Source organism: Tachypleus tridentatus, chromosome 1, assembly GCF_004210375.1.
Source record: "Tachypleus tridentatus isolate NWPU-2018 chromosome 1, ASM421037v1, whole genome shotgun sequence".
Taxonomy (NCBI): Eukaryota; Metazoa; Arthropoda; class Merostomata; order Xiphosura; family Limulidae; genus Tachypleus; species Tachypleus tridentatus.
Genome location: NC_134825.1, coordinates 53,779,979 through 53,802,679, shown reverse-complemented (window position 1 = coordinate 53,802,679; position 22,701 = coordinate 53,779,979). Strand labels below are relative to the sequence as shown.

The following is a 22,701-nucleotide window of genomic DNA, read 5'->3' as shown; positions in this document are numbered from 1 at the left end:
GGACTGAATTAGTTTGCATGTATATTCCTTTCCTCTGATTCATTTATTGCCCAGAGATCTGACTGTGGTTCATTCCACTTCTTGTTGAGTGTTGCTTATAGCCCTATAGTGGCTGGCTCATACATTGTTTTCTCCTCTTTGGTATTTTCAAGAGTGTGTCTTCCTCTGGCACTTCCTCTTTGGTCACCTCTACTGAGGCAACCTTAATCCAACCTTCTACACTTGGACATTCTGAAGCTAAAGCTTCATGCTTGGAAGTTATGTGGTCCTTTGCAAGACATGGGGATTTTACTTCTAAAGTTGCTCTCTATTTGGCTAAATCTCTCCATAAACCCACTATGGTCATTTATATCAACAGAAATAGTACACTTATCACCAGTGTTGCATCAAAAGGAAATTAAACACATTTCAATACAGTGTGTCTGCCAAGTTCTGTTTTTGACTTGACTTTTGAAAAGGTCCTGCTTCTTCTACCATTATCTTATATAAGGCATCCTTATCTACTATTTTTAAGTATTCTGAACATAGGAAGGATTTTGACCTTCTGGTAATATCTGACCTACTTTAATCTTTTTGCATCCTTTGGACAAAAAGGCCTTTTCAGTTGCCTAACTGGGATTTAAAGGTTATTTTACATGCAATGTCTCATCATTCCCCTGAGCCTTTAGTCTCTTTTTCTGTGTATCAGCTCTTTCATAAGGTGTTGTATTTGTTGCTGCTGTGTGTGGATGACATTGGTCTGAGTGATTTGCCTTGGATGTGCACAGGACTTTTTAACATTCTATTTCCTGTTATACTTAGATAGGTCTTTTCTTCCAAAGACACTAGTGGCCAGTGAAGAAGGAAATCCCTTCTTACCAATTCATTTGCCAGCTATTTTTCACCTTTATGACTGCTTGGTCCTGATCATTTATGTCTGGTGAGGGCCATTAGATGTTATGTGGCTCACACTAACTTCTTTTGAAGTATTAGGAACCAATTCTTGATGACGAGAAACCCACTTGAAATAAAAATGTATCTCAGAATGGCTGGTATGGGTATTAATGCTTTTATTGATAAGTCACATTCAAACTCTCTCTTTCTTAATGTTTATACTCTCATCCCTAAGATGTGTCTAGCAATGGTCACATTGAAACTCTCTCTTTCTTAACCTGAAGATGACCTAGGAAGGCTGAAATGCTTTTCTCTCCTTATCAATAAAAGTGTTAATATCCATATTAACCATTATGAGATACTAGGAACCAATTATTTATTCATTGCCATCCTTTGGTTTCCTATAATTTATCCCCAATTACCTTTATAAGGTGGCTTCATAAATTGATCTACATTGCCTATTCATCACATTCCTATATCATTAGCAGCCTGTTTGAATTACCTGCTGGAAGACATTGTGAAGACTGGTATGTTGGTTTTTAACACTTTTGTGCTCTCGTTATTTACATGATCTATCTTGACTGCATTTGCTAGATTCTAATGAAAATTGAGTTTTTTCTCCTTCCTATGGTCTTTTTCTTTTTAGAATCACTTTATTATATTTTTACTCTATTTCACTCTGTGGTGAGTGCTGCCCAGGAATGTATGCTTTTATCATTGCAATTCCACACTAGCATCAACTTTTTCACTGTTATTATTGGTTGCAACAGGCTCTGTAGAAATGAAGTGTTCCAAATGTGAAGTGGTCCCATCCTAGGTCTTTGGTTGAGCAGTTTTCCATGTCCTCTCCCTAATTCCAGCACCAAGTGGAATGATGCTTGCCCACTCAGTTAGGGAGTGAGGATGAATGTTCATAATTCTAGACTGAATGAGTTCTGTTTCTTTGATTGAGGAAAGCATACATGCTCACATCTTTTTGAGTCTGGGATGTTATCTTTTGACACTTCTGGTGGAGGAAAGAGTTTGTCCACTTTGGTGTTGCTCACTTTCTTATCATTATTCCAGTAATTTGGAATACATCACTCTGTGGCTACTGGCTGGGATTCAGTCAAAACTATATAATGTTGCAGTTCAATTGCCCTAGCCATCAACATGGGATGTATGGATTAAGTCCCTTTAATTTCAATCCTGAGTTGTGAAACCTCAGCTATCTGGTTGAGGCTAGCCTATAATAATGGTCACTCATGTACTATTCTATTCTTGATAAAGGAACTAAGTTCTGGATGTAGTGCAGTTCCTCCACTTGGGTACCACTCTTATTGTGATGTAGCTCTGCTCTATGCAGATGCTTTCTGTACAAATAATGCCCTCACTAGCCCCTTCACCTTCTCATTGTGGAATTCTAGCTATAGTGTGAGCAGATGGTAAGTATGTTCTGGAGGTTAACATTTTCCTAAATCAATTATTTCCAATAATACCTCAGCTGGCACTCTTTTACTCTGCCACCCCATTAAATTCCAGCATTAGACACTGGAATTGTCAATCTCAAAAAAGTTATAAAATTATCTGAATAATGTACTTTGGTGCCAGAATAGAGGGCACATTGATATAAGTGGAGAGTAAATTGCCAAGGGCAATTGAGTGGGATATAAAAAAACTGGAGCAAGTGAGTAAAAATTGGACCAATGCTTAAATGAGCAAGGAAGAAGACATCCTGGAGTTTGAATAGTAGCTATAAGTGTCAGTGAAGTTAAATATTATTGCAAATACATTTTGAATTTTTAAAAAAATGTTAACTTTTAAATTACATCATATGCATAAATGCGATAATTGTAAAACAGATTTAAACAAATGTCATATATATTCAGTTTTGCATTAAAAGAGTAATTTTTTACAGCATTGCAGCCACTCACTAGAATAAGTATGTGAAGAACTTGGCACTCATAAAGAAGACGTCTGTCTACATGTTATTACATTATACAGATGATGAATTTAAGTCTTGGTTTAAGTTTTGTCAAAATTGTCATGCGTATCTGTATTTCATGTATTTATACTGTAAACAAGGTTAGAATATAGTAAGAAACAGAGGTAAAGTTTATTTTCATTAAAATGTACACTAATACAAGATTATTAACTGCTTTGCTTTGCTTTGATGATCTTACAAAGAGTACTTGAACTTTAGTTATTGATTGCTGGGCTGTGTCTTCAATAAAGGAGAAATGATGGGAAAATAAATGCCATTTATATGAGCATAGAAACTTTAACCTGCTCTAAATGTCATATTTAATGAAATTTATATTATACTGTTTTTGTCCTTTTAGTCATGATATTCTGAAAAATTAATTGTTAGAGTTATTAATATGTATGAAATGAATTATTGAAGTGTATCATAACCAAATTTCTTCTATCAGTACAGAATGTTTTAATGGAAGTAAAAATGAACAAATATGTAAATGACCCACTGAGCTTAGCTGAATGTAAGTTTTGTAATCTCATACTTAGTTTTTGACTTTGTTTTGCAGCAATAGAAGATTATAATGTTGTACAGAAGATTATAATGTTTCCTAAGCACATGTTACTCTAAGTAGTTCATTATATGGAAATTTCATTAGCCTTTATTAACAACCTAAGGAATTGGAGCATATCTAGTGGTACTTTTTTTAATGGTTCAGTTCACTGTGGAAAACAGTTTCTTACACAGACCAGTCTCTCTCTCTTTTCCATGTAGCATTACTGAATTTTTATTTCATTTAGGAAGATAACTGAACATGTTCTGAATTATGATAAAGATTAAGTTTTTCTTTAATCACCATTTATTTTGGATATGATATTGCTGTGTTTCATGTTAAATTTAGTGCAATTTCATTCAAAAATAAATGTAAAATTGTTTGTAAAATTGAAGAAAATTAATTCAGAAATAAATTTTCAGATTTTGGGGTGGACAATTTGTCTAGTTTTGTGAAGCAAACAACATTTCCATGGCTAATCAGCAATGTAATTGATAATGATACAAACCAACCTCTGGCAGATGGACAAATAGTCTTCATCATGGAGCGAGCTGGGAAGAAGGTGGGAACAGCATTTGTATTATGACTTCCGAATGAACTAGTTTATTCATTTAACTATTCTTTTCATTGTTTAATTACACAATATTGTGTATTTTAAAATGATCTTATAACTTAAATGTAATTTTATTCAAAGCTGTACTCTTATTGGTAAAAAAAAATTTTTAAAAAATTTCATTGTATTAAAACACAAAAGAATATATGCATACTATTTTAACCAGTTTGTTGCATCAAACAGCAAAAAGTAACACCACAGTTAAGTGAAATTTTAATCACAAACTTCTCTAAAATACTAATCTTAATGTATTATGCCACTATTTTGTTTTTCAAATTGTTTCTCAAATAAAAATTTAAGATTAATATTATATTTTCTACTGTTATTGCATCTGATGGAAAAGAATCATTAGTACAGAAAATTGTGAAAAAGTTACACAAGTATTATTACCAAGTTAATCTAGATTTATTTAGAACATTGTTATTTATCAGTCAAATTTTAGCAAATCTGTTGAACAACTCTTTGTATGGTGTTTAGAATTTAGTTAATGCTTGAAGTTTTAATATACCCAGTGTGTAAGTCAGTGAGACGTTTAGTGGGGGTTTGTTCCCAAAAAAAGCATTCTATTACTCTTGTTTTTAACTTCTGAATAGAAATTTGAATCTGGAGTCTAATTTGCCCTATAACATGATCAAATTCAAAATAATTTCCTGGCTATGAAGGAGGAAAATCCCCACCCTGATCCAAAATCCAGCACAAAACATGGGAGTGGCTACACATGTTCCTCAGCTCTGTAAATCCTTTTTCTCTCTGATTTTCATGCAATCTATCAAGAAGGTGGCTGAGAAAAGCCTACTTGCCACTGTAATATGGCTAATTGCTGTACCTGCCTGAACATCAACACGTTTACTGTTTGGTACAAATAGAGCACAGCTTGTCCAACCCCCTAAACTCTGCAATTCTTAGTCAAATATTATTGAAAAAGGAATTCTTTTGGCAGTTAAGTTGGGTTTTATATTTAAGTTAACAGATTGAGCTGTTTATCAGAGTACTGTATTTTTTAAATTCAAACTTGAATACTGAAAACCATGATACCCATCAAAATTCAATCTCATTTGTTGACTTTCATACTGGGTGTTAAATACAAACAAACACTGTTCAACAGTATATTCTGTTCCTTCAACTCAGTAAAATGAGAAATTCTTTTAATCTGGTATAAAATTTTCTGTTTATCTTTTTATTGCAGTAATTATTTTTACCTGAAAACACAACCATGTAAGCACTAAATAATGATCTCCAAATTTTGTTTTAGTGATTTGCCAACTGGATTAGTCAATCTCATGAAATTGATATGCATCACGTTAATTTTAAAATATCAAAATTATGAAGTTATATTTTTTGTTATTTAATAAGTGTGCATAAATGTCAATTTTTAATATTTAATCATATTTTCCAGCTATAAAGGAAATTTATGGATTAAAATAAAAGTTTTTATTGTAAATTTCAAAAATACATTAGAAATAAAAGTGCATAGAAACTTGTTTCAGTTGCATGTGCTAAATCCAATCTAACCAACATACTGTAGTTTAAAAATTTTTTTTGATGAAATATAGTATTGATTGACAGGATAGTTATTACAAAATATACACATGTACAAACATAAATCTAGCTTTCTTACTTTTTGTTTTAGTTTGGAATAATTGGTCTAGTCGAAGAAGAATGGTTAGAAACACTTGCTACAATAGACCCAGATGATGTCACATACGTAGACTTTGTCTCTGAAGGTCGTAAACTGGCTCGACAACTGAGAGATAAGGTATGCTAATGCTATAAGTAACAATAAACTGAATAGTTAAGTTTTTTAATAAATCATTTTTATGCTAAGAATAGGTAGGGTTGAAAGTTCTGCGAGTTTTTGTTTGTGAAAACTAAATTTTTTTGCTCGTTACCCAGACCACGATATACCATATTACTTTGAATTTAAGAAGCCCTCTAATTTAAGATGTATCTTACTTTTAAAAAGGGAATTTCAGAAGGAAAAAAGGTGCATCTTAAATTTGAAGTAATATGGTAATTATAAATTACTTCAAAATTCTCTTTTATGTCTCAAAAAAGCAACCAAAAATATGAACATTAATTATCTCATTTATTGAATAGAAAAGATGAATAATTTTGTACTTTCTTACCGAGACCATGAGTGCCAGTAGCGTTGGTATATTTAAAGTCACTGTGCATCTCTTTTTAGTCCTATTACATTCTAGAATTGAAACTATTTTTAGAAAATTAAAATTAAGTTGCATATTGCCCCTTGTTACTGAAAGAGTAATGTCAGTGTATAAGAGGACTGAACATCCTCCGTGTTCTCTTCCACCTCATGGAGAGTGGATCAATGTTCTGTGCTTAAAATATATCGTGCTTTTATTCAGTCAAAACTGGACTATGGGTTTTGGTCTGTGACTCTGTTAGGACCTCAGTATTGAAGAAGTTGAACCTTGTTCACGATCAGGGGCTTTGGCTTCGCACACGGGCCTTCCACACTTCTCTATTCCATAGTTTGTACATGAGTCTCAGGAACCTACTCCATACCTTTGTCATATGCAACTGTCTTTACTGTGTGCTTCAAATCTTTTATCCTTACCACAGCATCCCACTAGGGTTGTTTTCCTTTCTCAGTGGGCCATGCTTTTTTAGAATATATGGTCTGCCATTGTTCCTTTTGGCCTTTGTATCCAAGCTATGGGTTTCTGGTCTGTGACTCTGTTAGGACCTCAGTATTGAAGAAGTTGAACGATCAGGGGCTTTGGCTTGCACACGGGCCTTCCACACTTCTCTATTCCATAGTTTGTACATGAGTCTCAGGAACCTACTCCATACCTTTGTCATATGCAACTGTCTTTACTGTGTGCTTCAAAACTTATCCTTACCACAGCATCCCACTAGGGTTGTTTTCCTTTCTCAGTGGGCCATGCTTTTTTAGAATATATGGTCTGCCATTGTTCCTTTTGGCCTTTGTATCCAAGCACAGTTGGATGGATTGGGCCTGACCTTGGATAAAATAGCTGTATCTACTGATCAGCCCATTCCACCATGGCTAATTACCATCCCCAAATGTTACCTTTCTTTGAGTCCTCTGAAGGTGGATACTACCAATTGGAAGTATTACTTTCTATTTGCAGGGCACCTTTTGAACAATCTTTCTGTTTCTATTTATACGGATGGTTTGAAATCAGGTGACTCTGTGGGCTCTGCCATGGTTTGTTGTGATTTGGTTGTTGCATACAGAATCCCCTCTACAGTTTGTGTTCACTGCTGAATTGTTCACCATTTCTCTTGCCATTGATCACATAGAAGCTATGCAGTACACAAACTGTACTATTTATACTGACTTGGTTAGCTCTCTATTGGCCCTGGAATTACTTCACATTAGTTCTCACCCTGTTCTCATTGATATTCCAAACTAACTGGCCAATTTCTCTCTATCATCGACTTTTATCGAGTTTTTCTGAATATCAGGCCACGTCGGTATTCACAGGAATGAGCTTGCTGACATCGCAGTTAAGTCTGTCTGCTCTGATACTATCACCACCATGCCTGTCTCATACATGGAGTATGGTCCTGTATTCAGGGCTGGGCTCTGCACTAGTTGGCAGTTGATTTGGAGTGAGCAATGTGTTAACAAACTTGTTCAGGTAAAACCTTCGTTTGGACTGTAGCTGTCATGTTTTTGTGAGGATAGGAAGGAGGAAGTTGTCCTAACTAGATTAAGCATTGGTCAGTTTTTAACTCACTGATTTCTTTTACCTGGTACTTGATACACCAATATGGGGCCTGTGTGACACTCAGGTCACAATAACCTACATTTTGTCATGTCATCACCACAATTGAGAGTAATGGCACCATTTTAAATATATTTGTACCATGGGTTCACCCTTGATGTTGGGCAGTGTCATTGGCAATGGCGACACTATCCACCTCAGATGTGTTGTGTTTTTAAATTTTTGAGGGTCATTGGTTTTTTTAACTCTAAGATATTAATTTGAAAATTGGACTGTTTTGTTTTAACATGATTCCTTTTTTACATATTTTAATGATTTTATCTCTTTCCAATTGTTTGTTGCAGTTAGTCTATTTGCATGGCACCAATAAAACACAGTCAACAGAGTGGTATATTTATAAATATACTGATATGTTTTGGTTTTATCTAAACATTTTAAATGTTTGTAATCTTTTGTTCAGATTTTGTCTTGCAAACAATACTCGACAAATTGTGTTATTGACATAGAAAGGAGTTTTTAATTACTTTGCTGAAGAATAGGTATACTAGGCCCAGAAAAAATTTATTAATCTACATAAGTACATAGATAAACAGCAATAAAAATGGTACCATTTCATTTGTATATTTTTTCAAATCTTAGTTTTCCTCAAACAAGAACAATTAGTATTGTTTCGTAGGTTTATGCCAATATTTCAATGAATGGAGTAGTTAGTGATGTAGAAAGGTTGTCATCTAATCTAGATCTAATGTAAATGAAAATACATTAAAATATTTTTAGTTTTAAATATTTAGTTAACTGTTTCTACATGTTCAAATTTTTCTTTACCTACTATGCAAAAGAATACTTTTTTTTGTAACTTAAATGTATGCCTAGTTTGATTTTTGTTGAAAAAGTTATTTGTATCACAACTGTTAATTTCAACAGTTTCAAATTGATATAATGACTAAAATAATACTTAACATCATTATAGCATATTATAAAAGCCAGGAATGAAGAATAATTATTGTAGCACAGATACATTTATCTTGATTTTAAACTCTGGTTACAAGTTTTGAACACTGGGGAAAGTAAAATAGTATGACAATATTATTAAGAAAAAAAAATTGAATTTCATAATTAGGTTTAATAACTTTTGACATAGATTAGGAACCAACTGATTTTAAATATCAATCACGTTATCTGAAAATTAACTAGCCTTGATAGATACTTAAAATTGAGGTTTTTTGAGAACTACTTTTGAAGTGATAGATTTGTATTTGTGTAAATTTTTGAAAATATGTCTAGATGGACAGAGAAAGATGTCAAATATCCTACATCATTGATATGGCCAATTTGCACATAATTCTAATATAACATTTGGTTAAAAACCACTTTTAAAAAGCAGTCTTGTTCTTGAAGTAATACTCAACTTCCTTTTCAACAGTTAAGACTGCTTAAATGTTGATAACACTGCACAACAAAGTTTTTGCTTCTTGAACACTGTTGGGTGTTCCTTGTATATTTTTGGCTGCTGATCATGAAAACCACATCCAAATTTGCCCATCACATACAATTTCTTCGAAATCTTCAGTTTTGTCATCTTCACCAGGTCATTACTACAATGGAAAAACAATATCAGGGCAACTGGAATCCATCAATGCTTGCTGACTACTGTTGGACACTGCAACGTGATGCACCAGAGATTGAATACAAATGAAAATAAGGAGCAAAACACTTTTAATTATGTTAAACTTAATTGTGTATTAGAAACATAAATGCAATTAAATACCTTATTGCTGGTAAACAGTTAACTGTCTATTTCTCAGAGTTCCTACATGATGAAGCAAAACCAAAACTATATTTGTGCATACCCACCTGTCACAATCAGCAAACACTTTTCAGGAAGCAAAACTTTTCAAAAAATTGTTGTGCAATGTAATAAGCAAAACAAGCAATTTCAAGATTTTTAAACACAATGAAAATTTACCTGCTTGTTGAGATTGTATTTTGTGTCAAAACTTAGACACATATATAATATTAAATGCTCTGAATGTCCATGGCCTATTTAAAAGTTCTTTTACAAGTCTATAAATACATAAAATATGAGATCTTATGAGTGGCTTCCTTTATTCTTATTAAATGCATCTTTACACTAAATGTCAGACACAAAACTACCTGTCTCAGTATGACTGGATGAAAGAAAAGTCGTTGCAGCAGTAAGTTGGTGAAAAACATGTAACATTCAACTGAAAGGCATATGCATGTGTAGAGCTTAAAATTTATTTCCATAAATGGATATAAAAAACTTTAAAAACAAGATAATTAAAAGTTATTCATTTCAGAAGGAGGTAATACAGATAAAAGAAAAAAACAACAGTGAAACAAGTTTAATCAAAATGCATATGTATTTCAAGTCTACAACAAGGGCTTTAAAAACATAACATAAATAAACCAGGCTGGAAATAGTCCACATAATTTTCTCAAGCTACAAATCCCTATTTTGATTCCACTAAAATTGATAAGTATTGTAGACAAATTTTACCCATTTTGTTTGTAATTTGAATTCCTGTGATATAATGGGAATTGAACATATTACAGCAACAATGAATTCCTGTGATATAATGACAGTTGAACATATTACACTAAGAACTGTTATATACACACACTTGGTATTGTTTACAGTAAATATCTCATTAGACTGAATATTGTTTATTGATCTATAGGATCTAGGCATACATACCAGCATGTTTATCAACGTATATCATCAAAACTTATTACAAACAAGTGATTCAATGGAGAAATTGTTGATACACACAATTACTGCATTGAAAATATTTAATATGATACAAGATAATTGTTACCATGTGTGGTACACTTTAAAAATGCTTTCATTTCAAAATCTTACAATTCCATTTATTACCAGAAAATCTTTCAGAATTAGGAAAATCAAATATTTTTAGGGAATGGTGCAAACTTTATGTAGAGAGCAGTAGGTGTGTAAATGTATTTGGTTGTTATTTGACACTCGCAGGCACGAAACTGGACATATAACAACTGAAGAATACTCTGAGAGTTAAATTTCATGTATTTGTTGACACTACATATTTTACAATGTTAAAATGGAAATATTGTGCTATTATTTCCCCCTCGATGTGGATTCCTGTACGTGGTAAGGGGACCTCCCAGAGAAGGTTATGTAGTTTCAGTTTACCTCCTCTGGGATATAAACATCTACCTTCCTGTTTGGTGACCCTTGAAATGGAGGATAGGATCCAGATGGTTGAGGGGTCCAAATCCAACACACCACTTTGGCCTTGAATTTCTGTAGATGGGCAGCCTTGGGGTGGCCCCCCCAAGATCACTTGGCTAGTCCATTTGGGTCAGGGTTAACTGAATGCCAGCATAGGACGTCCTCAACTGGTGTAGTGGACATTATTTCTGCTCCTGATGTTTGGGTATATTGTTCATGAAACCTTGGCATCTCTGCAGTGACCTTATATAGCACTGTAGTGCATCCCCTTGTATGGCTTTGTGGTGGGTGGGGTCTGTGGGCACCAAAATATTCTTTTTTTTATTGTGGATACCCCTCAAATAAAAATATAAACAAGCATGACAGGATAGAGAAAAATCCGACTGGCAAATGACTGTGCATTGATGACTCTATGGTCAAACTCACAACTTGAATCTGTCCTGCAATTTTTAATTATATATTCTTTAACTGAAAAACCCTTAGGGCAGATGTCACTATTTTTTATTCAAAAAGGTTTAGAAAGGCTTGCTGGCTCTCTAAATCAGTAAGAAAATTGCAATCTGGGTACATGTTAGTTGAAACATCTTCATCACAACATTCCAAACTTCTATTGAAATCAAAGGCCATTGGGGATATACCCATTGAAGTAACTCCTCATTCTACTTTGAATTCTTCTAGAGGAGTTATAGTTGAGAGGGAACTAAAGACCATTGCTGAATCAGAGATCCTCAGGTTTCACCAGCCAAGGTGTTACAGCTGTACGCAGAATTTTTACTCATAGAGATGTGATTATGGAGCAGACAAATGTTTAATATTCACATTTACAATATCACGTCCTCCTAGCACAATCATGGTAGGATATCTGAATTGTAAGGTACGGCCTTATATTCCTAACCCTGTTAGATGTTTTCATTGTCAACAATTTGGTCATTCAAAATATCTTGCTGTGGTTCCTTGACATGTGCCTGTTGTGCTGGTAAAGATCATGATGCTTTTGAATGCCAACTAGAATTGTATTAACTGCAGTGGTCCACATCCTTCGTATTTTACTTTTTGCCCTAAATGGGTAAAGAAGAAGTACAATGTCTAAATACAGTTCACAATATTACTTACCCAGAGGTTTGGAAATTACTATTCCCAATTCCATCCCAAACTTGTGCTGCTGTAATCTGTTCCACTACTTTAGTAGGACCCTAGACAGACTTTTCCATGCCTCCTAGAGAATCCTTAACAGCACATCTTAATCCAGTACCTTCCAAAATAAAAAAAAGGTAATGAATCAGTATCTACTTCTATCTCTGTCCCTACCACATTTTCCAGTCATTGCCAAACTTTGCCTTGTTCAAGCCCAGGTGTTTCTATGGGGTTTTCCTCTCTTGTCACCCCAAAAATTAAACCATTTGTTCACATCCTCAATCACTGGAATGTATGTATACAAACACCGATCTGCCTACTCAATCCAGAGCAGGATTACTAGAGAGTGACTGACCCACATCCAATAAAGAGAAAAAGCGCAGTTGCAAGCAGGTCTCCTTGCCACATTCTCCTCCAAAATAAATAAAAATGGCCATGCTAATCCAATGTAACTGTCAAGGTTTTCAATCAAATGTGAATGACATCAAGGATTTGATTGAATCTTATCATCCCAAATGTCTTTCCTTACAGGAAACATTTTTAAAACCTACTAATACAGTCACAATTTGACAATACACCTATCAAAATGAAAGGTTGTGTTGGACAAGGACATGGGGTGGTAGCACTGCTTGTTGATCAACGTGTGCCCACCCAGTTCTTGTCACTGAATATGCCCTTGGAGGCTATAGCTATCCATATCTCCTTGGGTCATACCATCACTGTTTGCTCTCTGTATCTTACCCTTGGAAAAAATTATAATCCATCAAACCTTGATACTCTCACTGAGCAACTGCCAACCTCCTTTTTAATTTTGGGGAATCTTAATGGGCATAATCCCCTCTGGGGTGGCTCTAGTATTGATGTTAGAGGTCATGCTATAGAGCATATGCTCCTGAATCACAACCTGTCTTCAATACTGGCACTTACACTTATTTTCATGCAGTCATTTACTGCTATAGATCTTTTTATTTGCTCCCCTTTGCTTTTCACTTGCTTTTCTTGGGAGGTTGATATCAATCCATGGGGTAGTGATCGTTTTCCTATCATATTAATAGAGATTGGCCATGGTCAGTGCCACCTGACCAGTGTGCCTCAATGGAAGTTAGATCAGGCCAACTGACCCTTTTACTACTCTCTTGGAACTTGATCCTGCATCTTATGTAAATCATTGACTGATGACTATGTAGCAGCAGTAACTAACTGTATTGTCCAAACAGCTGTTCAGTGCATCCCCAAAACCTCAACATTTTTCTCACAGCATACCCACTCTTGGTGGAATTCTGCTTGTTATATAACACATAGCTCAGAAATATGCTTGGGATAAATTTTGTAGATATCCCATGCTTTCAAACTGCATTGCATTTCAGCAAGCCCGTGTACAGGCTCGGTGAGATTGACATCAAAGTCAAAAGGAATCTTGGATTAAATAACCTCCAGCATTTCTTCAACCACCAGTTCAAAAGTCATATGGGACAAGATCTGGAAGATGAGTGGATGGTATAGTTCTGCCCCCTCTCTATCTTAATATTCAATGGCCATGAAGTTGCTGATTCTCAGAGCATTGCCAATACTTTTGATGAATGTTTCTCTCATGTGTCTAGCTCTTCAAACTCATTCCCTTCCTTCTTAGCTATTAAAATATGAGTTGAACATCTGCCATTTTCTTTTTCGACTTATCATCCCTGTGACTACAACCACCCTTTTACACTGGTGGAACTCGAACTTGTGCTTCGTTGGTCTGGCAATACATCAGTTGGACCTGATATTTATTATGAGATGCTATACCACCTTTCTCTTGGCTGTCTTTAACCAGATATGGCAGGAGAATGTCTTTCCTGATGCTTGGTGCCAAGCTATTGTACTTCCTATTAAAGCTGGGAAGGATCCAAAGATTTCTTTGAATTACCATTCAATTGCTTTGAGTTGTCTGAATAAGACCTTAGAGAGGATGATTAATGCTCTCTCACCCACTCAATGTGGGTTCCAAAGACAATGCTCCATGATAGACCACTTAATTTGCCTTGCCTTGAAACATAAGTAAGAGAAGCCTTTTTGAAGCAACATCTTGTTTTAATTTTTTTTTGGAGAAAGCTTATGATACAACTTGGAGATATCTTGCGAGACCTTCACTCATATGGATTGCGTGGCAATTTGCCACTTTTTATTCAGCATTTTTTAATGAACCACCAATTCCAAGTCTGTGCATTGGGGCCTTTCATACTTCTCCAATCCAAGTTTGTATGTGGAGTCACATGAACCTCCTCTGTATATTTGCCATTTGCAACTGTCTCTTATGTATGCTTCCAAACTTCACTCTTTACCACAGCATTCTACTTGAGGTTGTGTTTTCTATCCTCATTGGGCCACACATTTTTATAATAGAAAATCTGCCATTGTTCCTTTTAGCCTTCGTATTTGGGCACAATCAGAAAAATTGGATATATCTTTGAACAGCATAGCAGTATCAACAGTTTGGCCTTTTCCACCATGGCTAATTACTATCTCTAACTGTGAACTATCTTTGAGTCATCTGAGAAGGCAAGAACTCCCAACTGGAAATATTACTCTTTATTTGCTGAATATCTTTCAAACAATCCATTCATTCCCATATTTATTGATGGTTCAAAATGAGGTGACTCTGTAGGTTCTGCCATGGTTTGTTACAGTTCAATTGTAGTACACAGAATCCCCTCTACAGTTTCTGTGTTCACTGCCAAATTGTATGCTATTTCTCTTGCCCTAAATCATATTGAAACTATGCAATATACGAATTGTATGATCTATGCTGATTCACTTATCTGTCTATTGGCCCTGACATCATTCTATGTTAGTTATCATTCTATTCTTATTAATGACCAAAACAAACTGGCCCATATCTCTCTGTCGTCTATCTCTGTCCAATTTTTTTGGATACCAGGTCACATTAGTATTTGTGGGAATGAGCTAGCTGACAGAGCGACAAAGTCCATCTGCTCTGGCTCTATCACCCCCGTCCCTGTTCCATACAGGGACAATGGTCCAGTTATCCAAACCCAACTGTACACCAGTTCGCAGTCAACCTGGAGTGAGCAACGAAATAATAAGCTTTTTCAAATCAAGCCTTCTTTAGCTCTTTGGCCATCTTGTTTCTGTAAAGATTGAAGGGAAGTTGTTTTAGCAGATAGCCCAATGTGGCTTTGCTATAAGCAAAACAAACACAAACCTTTCATCTGGTATTGATGCACCAGTGTGTTGTCTGTGTGGCACTCAGAGCACAATCGTACATATTTTATTATCATTCCTTCATTACAACCAAGAACACCACCATTTTAAACACATTTTTAGGTAGATTTGCCCTTGACATTAGCCAGTTTCATAAGTAATACTGACTGCCTCACTCATGTTTTTACATTAAGAGCCATTGGTCTTTAATTTAAGGTTTTTATTTTACTATATACTATTTTAGCATGATTTCGTTTACACATTTTAATTTTTGTTTTGATCTAAACCAATGACTGGAAAGGCTAACTTCAGGTGACTGACAGCAAGATTGAATTTAATGCTTCAGTCTTCCTGGCAGGTCTTAATTATACATATTTTTTGTACTTTTACTTTAATTTCCATATACCACTATAGTATACTACATCTTGTTTGGCCTTGTAGGTTTATGCCAATAAACATGAAATACCTGCCTATTACTTCATAAATAGCTTAAATAGCTGGGAGATTAAAGTGCATGGACAAATTGGGAGACATAAAAGCATTAAAAAGAAATAAAGTAGTAATCATGATTTGAAGTTGGGAAAACTTATTGTAGTCAGTAACTGGCATGTTTATTAAATATGTACAAACATTTAGAAGATGCCACTCAGTTTTTGTTCATATAAATTGCGAGAATATTACAGGCTTACATATAAAGGTTCTATATATGGCAGCCTACTTGAGCAGCATGCTGCAGTGGTTGCATGGGTGCTTTCTGTCAAACATGCCACTTGTAGTGCTCTGTTTACACTTGTTTGGGTTAAATTTGACATAATTAGAAATATAGTGTCTTTGAATACAGATAAGATGGAACTGATAGATTTGGTAAATGCATCTTTTTTTTACAGGAGGAGGTTGATTATGTTATTGCATTGACTCATATGAGATGGCCCAATGATTGTCGACTTGCTGAAAATGTGGATGAGATAGACCTTATCCTTGGAGGACATGACCATGATTATGATATAAGAAAGGTAATTTAAATGTGGTTCACTCAGATTTAGAAGCTTATTGATGTACATGAAGCAGTATGTAGATTTGTGCTCTAGAAAACTTTTATGTATTTATGTGTAGTATTGAAAACTATAGTATTTTGACTTTGGAAGTAACTGTTTTTACCACAAATTATGAAGAATTTGCTGATTCATTTGTTCTCAGGTAAACAAATATTTTTTTTCACAAGAAGAAAAGCTTTATATATACAGGGGGTGGACAAAAAAGTGGCCTCCCCTTGAAAATGTTGAAAATAAGACTTGTTTGGTCATTTTTTAGGCTAATTGGAATAAGTAGGCTTTAAGAACTTTGATCATGTGCACAACATTTTTTGAGAATAAGTAACTAAAATCACAAAAAGTTCAGATATTTATGAAAGCCAATATTAAAATTAAGATTTGTAACCATATTTGGACAGATCTTGTTGAGTGTTCAGAAAAGTTTTACATATTTTTCAATTATCTAATAAAAAATGTAACAAACATTTGGGGGGGACAACTTTTTGTCCACTCCCTATACATATATTTTAAAAAAAACTTTCAAGTTATTTAATACTGTTATTTAGCCATGTAATTAACAAGGTAGAATGTTTATCTTAAAAAAGAAAACTGAAGTTTGAACTTTCCCACACCTTCAAGTCCCTATTACTGTCTAAGTTTGAGCTTCGATTTTTGAATTTTCTTTTCTGAAAGAAAAATCAGAAAATGCCTTGACAATGACTTACAGATCTGAAATACAGTAGTAGTTTCTTATTTTAATGATCAACTAGATACAAAAGTGTAAGGTAAATTTGACCAATGAAATCTAAATTAACTACAGTATTAAAACTGGTTTAACATTATGAAACAGGAGGAAAACAAATCCTATTAATTTTCTATGAATGCAAGTTTACTAAAGGGGAAATAAGATTTATTTATGATACAGTTACCTCCTTGTGCTCACAATTATAGTTGTTTGGATTTGACTGCTCTCTTGTGTGCATATTTTTGCTCACCACTAGTCTGGAACTCCTACCTAATTCCACATGCCTACCACATGGTTCAGCTGTATTCAAATATGCAAATTAGTATGCAACAACATCTACAGATATGAGGGTGACACTCCTTCAATGCAGTTGGACCTAACATTTTCTTCTCATTTTGATATGAAGTGTTAAGACCTAATGTTTGATTTCAGACTTTTTTTTTTTTTTAAGTATAATTTGCTTATCTCTGTTTTGCCCTCACAATACACAATTTCTTGTTGTCCATTGTCTTGGCATTTGAGATTTTCCATTATTCTTCTAAGGGTTTTTTTGGCTGCAGCTTGTATCCTCTTACTCACCACAATATCTTTGTCTGCTCTTTCTCTTCACACTTGGCTCCTGTGTTGGTGGGAACTCTTGGATGCTTTCTTGATATGTGTGCATTTTCCCCTGACTTTCTTCTTAGATCTTTAATCACCTCATTTTCTGATATATACAATTTTTAATGAGTGTGCAGACACCTTCCTTACTTGCCATTGCCCCAATCTCCTTCTTCTTCTTTCTCTGCTTCAGTGGTTTCTGCTTTCCAGACCATTTTTACATGTCATACCATTGTTCACTGATCTTCTGTACATGTCAGCATTACTAATGACTACTCTCTCAAGTTTTGTCCTGTGAGAGCCTAGCTTGCTTATTTCTCAAAAATGTGGGAGACTCTACCACTAACTCTTAAGTCATTTGAGTTTTGTCAGAAGGACTCTTCCCTTCATTTCCTTTCACCTCCCACCTTATTTTCTGTTCCATTTCTTTTCCTACCAGCATCTCACAGAAGGGTTCAAGTTCTTATCATTAAGGGCACTGTTAGACAGGTTTCTCCTGTGTCCCAGGGTTCTATTCTTGATTTTTATGTTATCTACAAGAAGGCTACAATTGGCATGCAGTGATTGATCATTCCTGTCTGAATTGCTTTCTTGATATGCTTTGGTTCACTTGTAGAATCCTAATTGTCTCTCTCAGGTGAGCCTTTGTCAGGTCTTAGGATAACAAGATTCAGTGTGTTCACTATTTATCTTTACAGTCCAATAACTAGCTTCACTCTTTTTAAGTTTTATCCATGAAATTCATGTTTATCAAATCCAGGATTTTTTTGAGCTAGCAACTGTACCTTATGTTTTCTGTCAGGTGGTCCAGTCATTTGCCCAGTTCTTTAATTCTCCTTGCTCTATCTGGCTCCATACTTCACAGACTCTTCTTCAAACACCAAACTTCTACTCAAATAAGCTGATCGGGTGGGTTGGGTTATTAAGTTGGAAAAGTCTGTTATTCATCTTATTTCATTTCCTGTTTATTTTAAGGGTGTTTTATTAACTCGCATTTCAGTTTAGGCTAACCTTCTCACCTTCAAGATGGATTCCTGTGGTGAGGAGACTTACCAGGAAAGGTTCTGTATTTTCAGTTTACCTCTTCTAACATCTGAACATCCACCCACATGTTTGGTCAAGCTTGGTGATTTATGAAGGGGAGGAGAGGATCCTGGTGGTTGAGGATTCTAACCTCAACACAGAACTTTGGCCTTGAATTCCTATAGGTGGGTGGTTTTGGTGTGGTATCTCCAAGGTCAGTCAATCAGTAATGTTGGGCAAGGGTCAACTAAGTACCAGTTTTGGGCATTTTCAATGGGTGTTTTGGACATTGTCTGATGCTGGTGTCCAAGTATAGCACTTAAGAAACCCCAGCAATGCTGCAATGTACTTGTTTGGCATTGTAGTGCATCCACTTGTAGGTCTGCATGCTGAATTGGGTCAGTGGGCACTGAATTTTCCTTTATTTATTATGGATAACCCAATTCTTGAAAAAAAAAGTAAAACAATAACTTAAGTGAATGGCCATGCATTAATGACTATTGCACAGTCACCACCACTGTCAGATTCTGTACCTCAGTTTTTAATTCTTGATATTTTATCTGACAGTTCCTTAGGGCAGATGTCTTTTTCATTCAGAAGGGATTACATTGACTTGCTGGCTCTCCCAAGTCTGTCAATAAGCTACATTCTGGGGACATCTTTGTAGAAACATCTACCCCTAAACATTCTAAGGCCAATGGAGATACACTCATTGAGGTTACTCCCCATATTACTGTTAATTCCCCCCAAGGAGTGATCATTGAGAGGGATTTGAACAAGATTTCCAAATTAGAGATCTCACTTGTTTCTCCAGCCAAGGTATTTCTTCTGTGCACTATCTCTACTCAAAAGGATGGAATTATGCTGCTGATGAATGTCTTTATTTTGATGTTTACATTGTTATGTCCACCTGCCTCTATCAGTATCTCCTTGTGCCACTGAAGTTAACCTCCAGATTTATGGTATGACATGCTCTTGCTGCTCTACACACATTCCTCTTTGTTTTTGATTTAGGATGCATTGTTTGTTCTACCCTTTGATTGTGACACAACAACATTTGGCTACACTTGGGTGAAGAGTATACCTGTTACAGATGTGGTACAATATCCCATCAAGGTGTTTCCTCTACATAAAGTTGCACATTTCATGAGTGCTCCTCAGATGCTTTTGAGGGTTGCTTTACCTAGTTAATTTTATAATGTCCCTCTACCTGCTCATTGTGGGATTGTAGTTGTAACTGTGAAAAGTGTAAGTACTCTTATCAAAATTCTTGCACTAAAAATATATTTCTGACAGATGCTTACTCCCTCTTACACTTATTAGCCATTTTCTTACTTTCATTGTTGTTTTTCATGCCTCATCTCAAGTTGAAGCATTGATTTGGGGTTACATCTTCCTACATTCACTATTTCACTGTATCTTTGGTCTCTTAACAATCTTCATAAAAGAAATTTTTTATCATTATGCACTGATATGACATGAGTATCCTAAATGCCATTTAAGAGCCCTCCCAGTAGTTTAGCAGTAATTCCAAAAACACAGTCCATTGCATAGTTTTGTACTTAACAACAAACAGACTAGCACAGTTTAAGCAAAGCTGTAATAACAAGTTTTGAAATTCATCAACTGACTAATTTAACTGAGTGAATAAGTTAATTTATTACAATGTACAATAATCAAAAGACATGTTTAAAGCTAGTCATGGTATAATCTTCAGCCCTATTACACCTTGTAATCTTCAGAAGCATTGTAGACTACTAATGGTACTTACAGAATTCTTCATTAATGTCATGCAATTTGAATACAACTTATCAACTGGAACCTTTCAGCACCACAATGATCTGTCAAACATCAGTCAAGTACAGGATTAGCAAAGAGGAACCTTGAGAGACAGTCTTGGATGGGCATAATTGACGACCACCTTGTCTAAGATACCCTCACGTGAAATAAATGCATCTTGAAGCTGTCCATATCAGCTTTGTCACAAATATGGATATTGGATAGAAAGTAAAATTAAAAAAAAACATAAGCACTTGTTTAAAGACCATAGTGGATGGTCACCTGTTATCACAACCAGCCGCAAATGGCTCCTACACCAAAGATAGAAAAAAATGGTTGGGATTTAATTCTTCTTAAGGCTGGCAAAATATTCAAGCTTCTTACAAGAAGCACAAGATGTAGAGTTGGAAACTATAAAACAAGCTGTTCCTTTCATTGCTGAAATGAATTATGAATAAACAGTGCCACTAATATAATACTTGATTGATTCATAGGCAGTACCATGTAAAATGCAAAGTGATTGGTCCTCAGATTGATGGTAAACAACCAAGCAGTTGCATGGCAAGATCATCACCTGTATTTTTGTACCAGGCTATGCAAAGATAAAACTAAATGAGAAAGTTGACAAATTCATAAGAGAAGTCCATATATTAAATCCAGTATATTTCTACTGACAGAATATCAACCTCTGTATTAGTTAGGTAAGGCAACCATAGAAAGTCTTTATAAACATTCAGGATTGAAATTGCTAGAAAGCAGAGCTAGAAAAAACAAAGAATAGGGAATCACTAGGATAGTACATAGACAGAAGGCTTCTGATAACATTAAATAAGTAAGGAACCCTTCTATTTCATGTGAATGAGTTGACATCCACATGAGAGGGTTACTCCTATCAGTGCAGTTCTTGAGATAGTTACATAGTACTCAACGTGCTGCAAAATTCTTTAGGCTAGGCTGCCCAAGAAAATCAGGTAGATAATGTAAATAGCAGAATTGTAGTTGTTCTGAGACCTTGTTTCCAAGCCTAAGTCATTGATGCTCAAGTTAGTGTCATTAGTCACTATCTTTCAAATTCAAGTAATTAAGAGATGTGTATGGAGGAGCAAAAAATGAACCCTTGATTTTCTTTTTGCTATAATTTTAATAACTACATTTGCCTTCTAACCAAAGTCATATTAACAGCAAATGTTAAAAAATTGCTCTCAACCTAACATTACTTATCTGGATGAACACAAAAAACTGCCCATTGAAGTTAGGTATTCCCAGTTTTTTTTAATATTCCTCTTGCAACAATTATGCACAGCACACAGTTTTGGTAATGTTATATTTTATTGTGCAATGTTTTAAGCCATACTACACTACAATACTAGATGTAGCAACATCCATAATTGCATGGGAAAAGTAAAGGCAAATGTTATGCAATACCCACAGGTACAGTTATTTTGTGTTGCCAATCTGCAGTTAATACTAGAAAGAAGGTAAATTTTTATTTTACTTCTGGATAATCTTCCAAAGGTAGATTTTATTGTGTAAAAAAAGAAAAGCAAATTAATCACAAGTGTCTCCTAGTCACAATACTTAGATGTCTGAGTTGCATGTGATTTAGTTTGAGTCCTCTGCAACTGTGACACAAGACTATGGTACTAAAAGACTGAGAAATATTAAAAAAATGTCTGAACCATAAATTCTAAATTAAAGTGTACTTAAAGACATGGAAACCAGTTATCTAATGTACATAAACCATTAAACATGATAGAGGGCTAATGTATTGTTACTGTTTGAGGGAAAGCTTAGATAGAAAAGTATATACCTGAAAGACATTATTAATGGACTCTCCCTGTTTAGGAGGTTTTTGAGCTGCTAGTGTAAACCTGCATCAGATGAAGATTTGTGTTAGCAGCTCATTGTCATTCACTAAAATGTTTCTAGATAAATGTCCATTGATAATATCTTTCAAGTAATGTACTTATATGTATGAAATATTGTTTACGTTATGAATATACATATAATTTACATAGATTAACACATTACAAATGGAAATAAAATAGACTACATAGATTGAATGTGGGAAGTTAATAATGCAGCTAACTTATCCAAAGTATTTTTGCTTTTCCTTGATGTTATAAATAGAAATGTTATAAGTAATCACCAGAAAATAATGTTTGAAAGAATACTGCCTGTCTATGGTCATCTTCAGATCTATAAAACAACCATATAACCATAATGAAATATGATTTTGTTCCAAAGGAC

General features: G+C 34.8%; 1 protein-coding gene across 16 annotated transcripts in view; it reads left to right on the top strand.

Annotated features, from left to right (window-relative positions):
• LOC143248931 (trifunctional nucleotide phosphoesterase protein YfkN-like) overlaps nt 1–22,701 on the top strand; it is a 77,455-nt gene that overhangs the window by 23,622 nt on the left and 31,132 nt on the right. For all 16 annotated transcript variants that reach the window (XM_076497986.1, XM_076498002.1, XM_076498005.1 and 13 more), the window contains 3 exons: nt 3,803–3,942; nt 5,624–5,749; nt 16,161–16,286. In XM_076497986.1, coding sequence (XP_076354101.1) covers nt 3,803–3,942; nt 5,624–5,749; nt 16,161–16,286 — 392 coding nt within the window. The remainder of the gene's footprint in view (nt 1–3,802; nt 3,943–5,623; nt 5,750–16,160; nt 16,287–22,701) is intronic.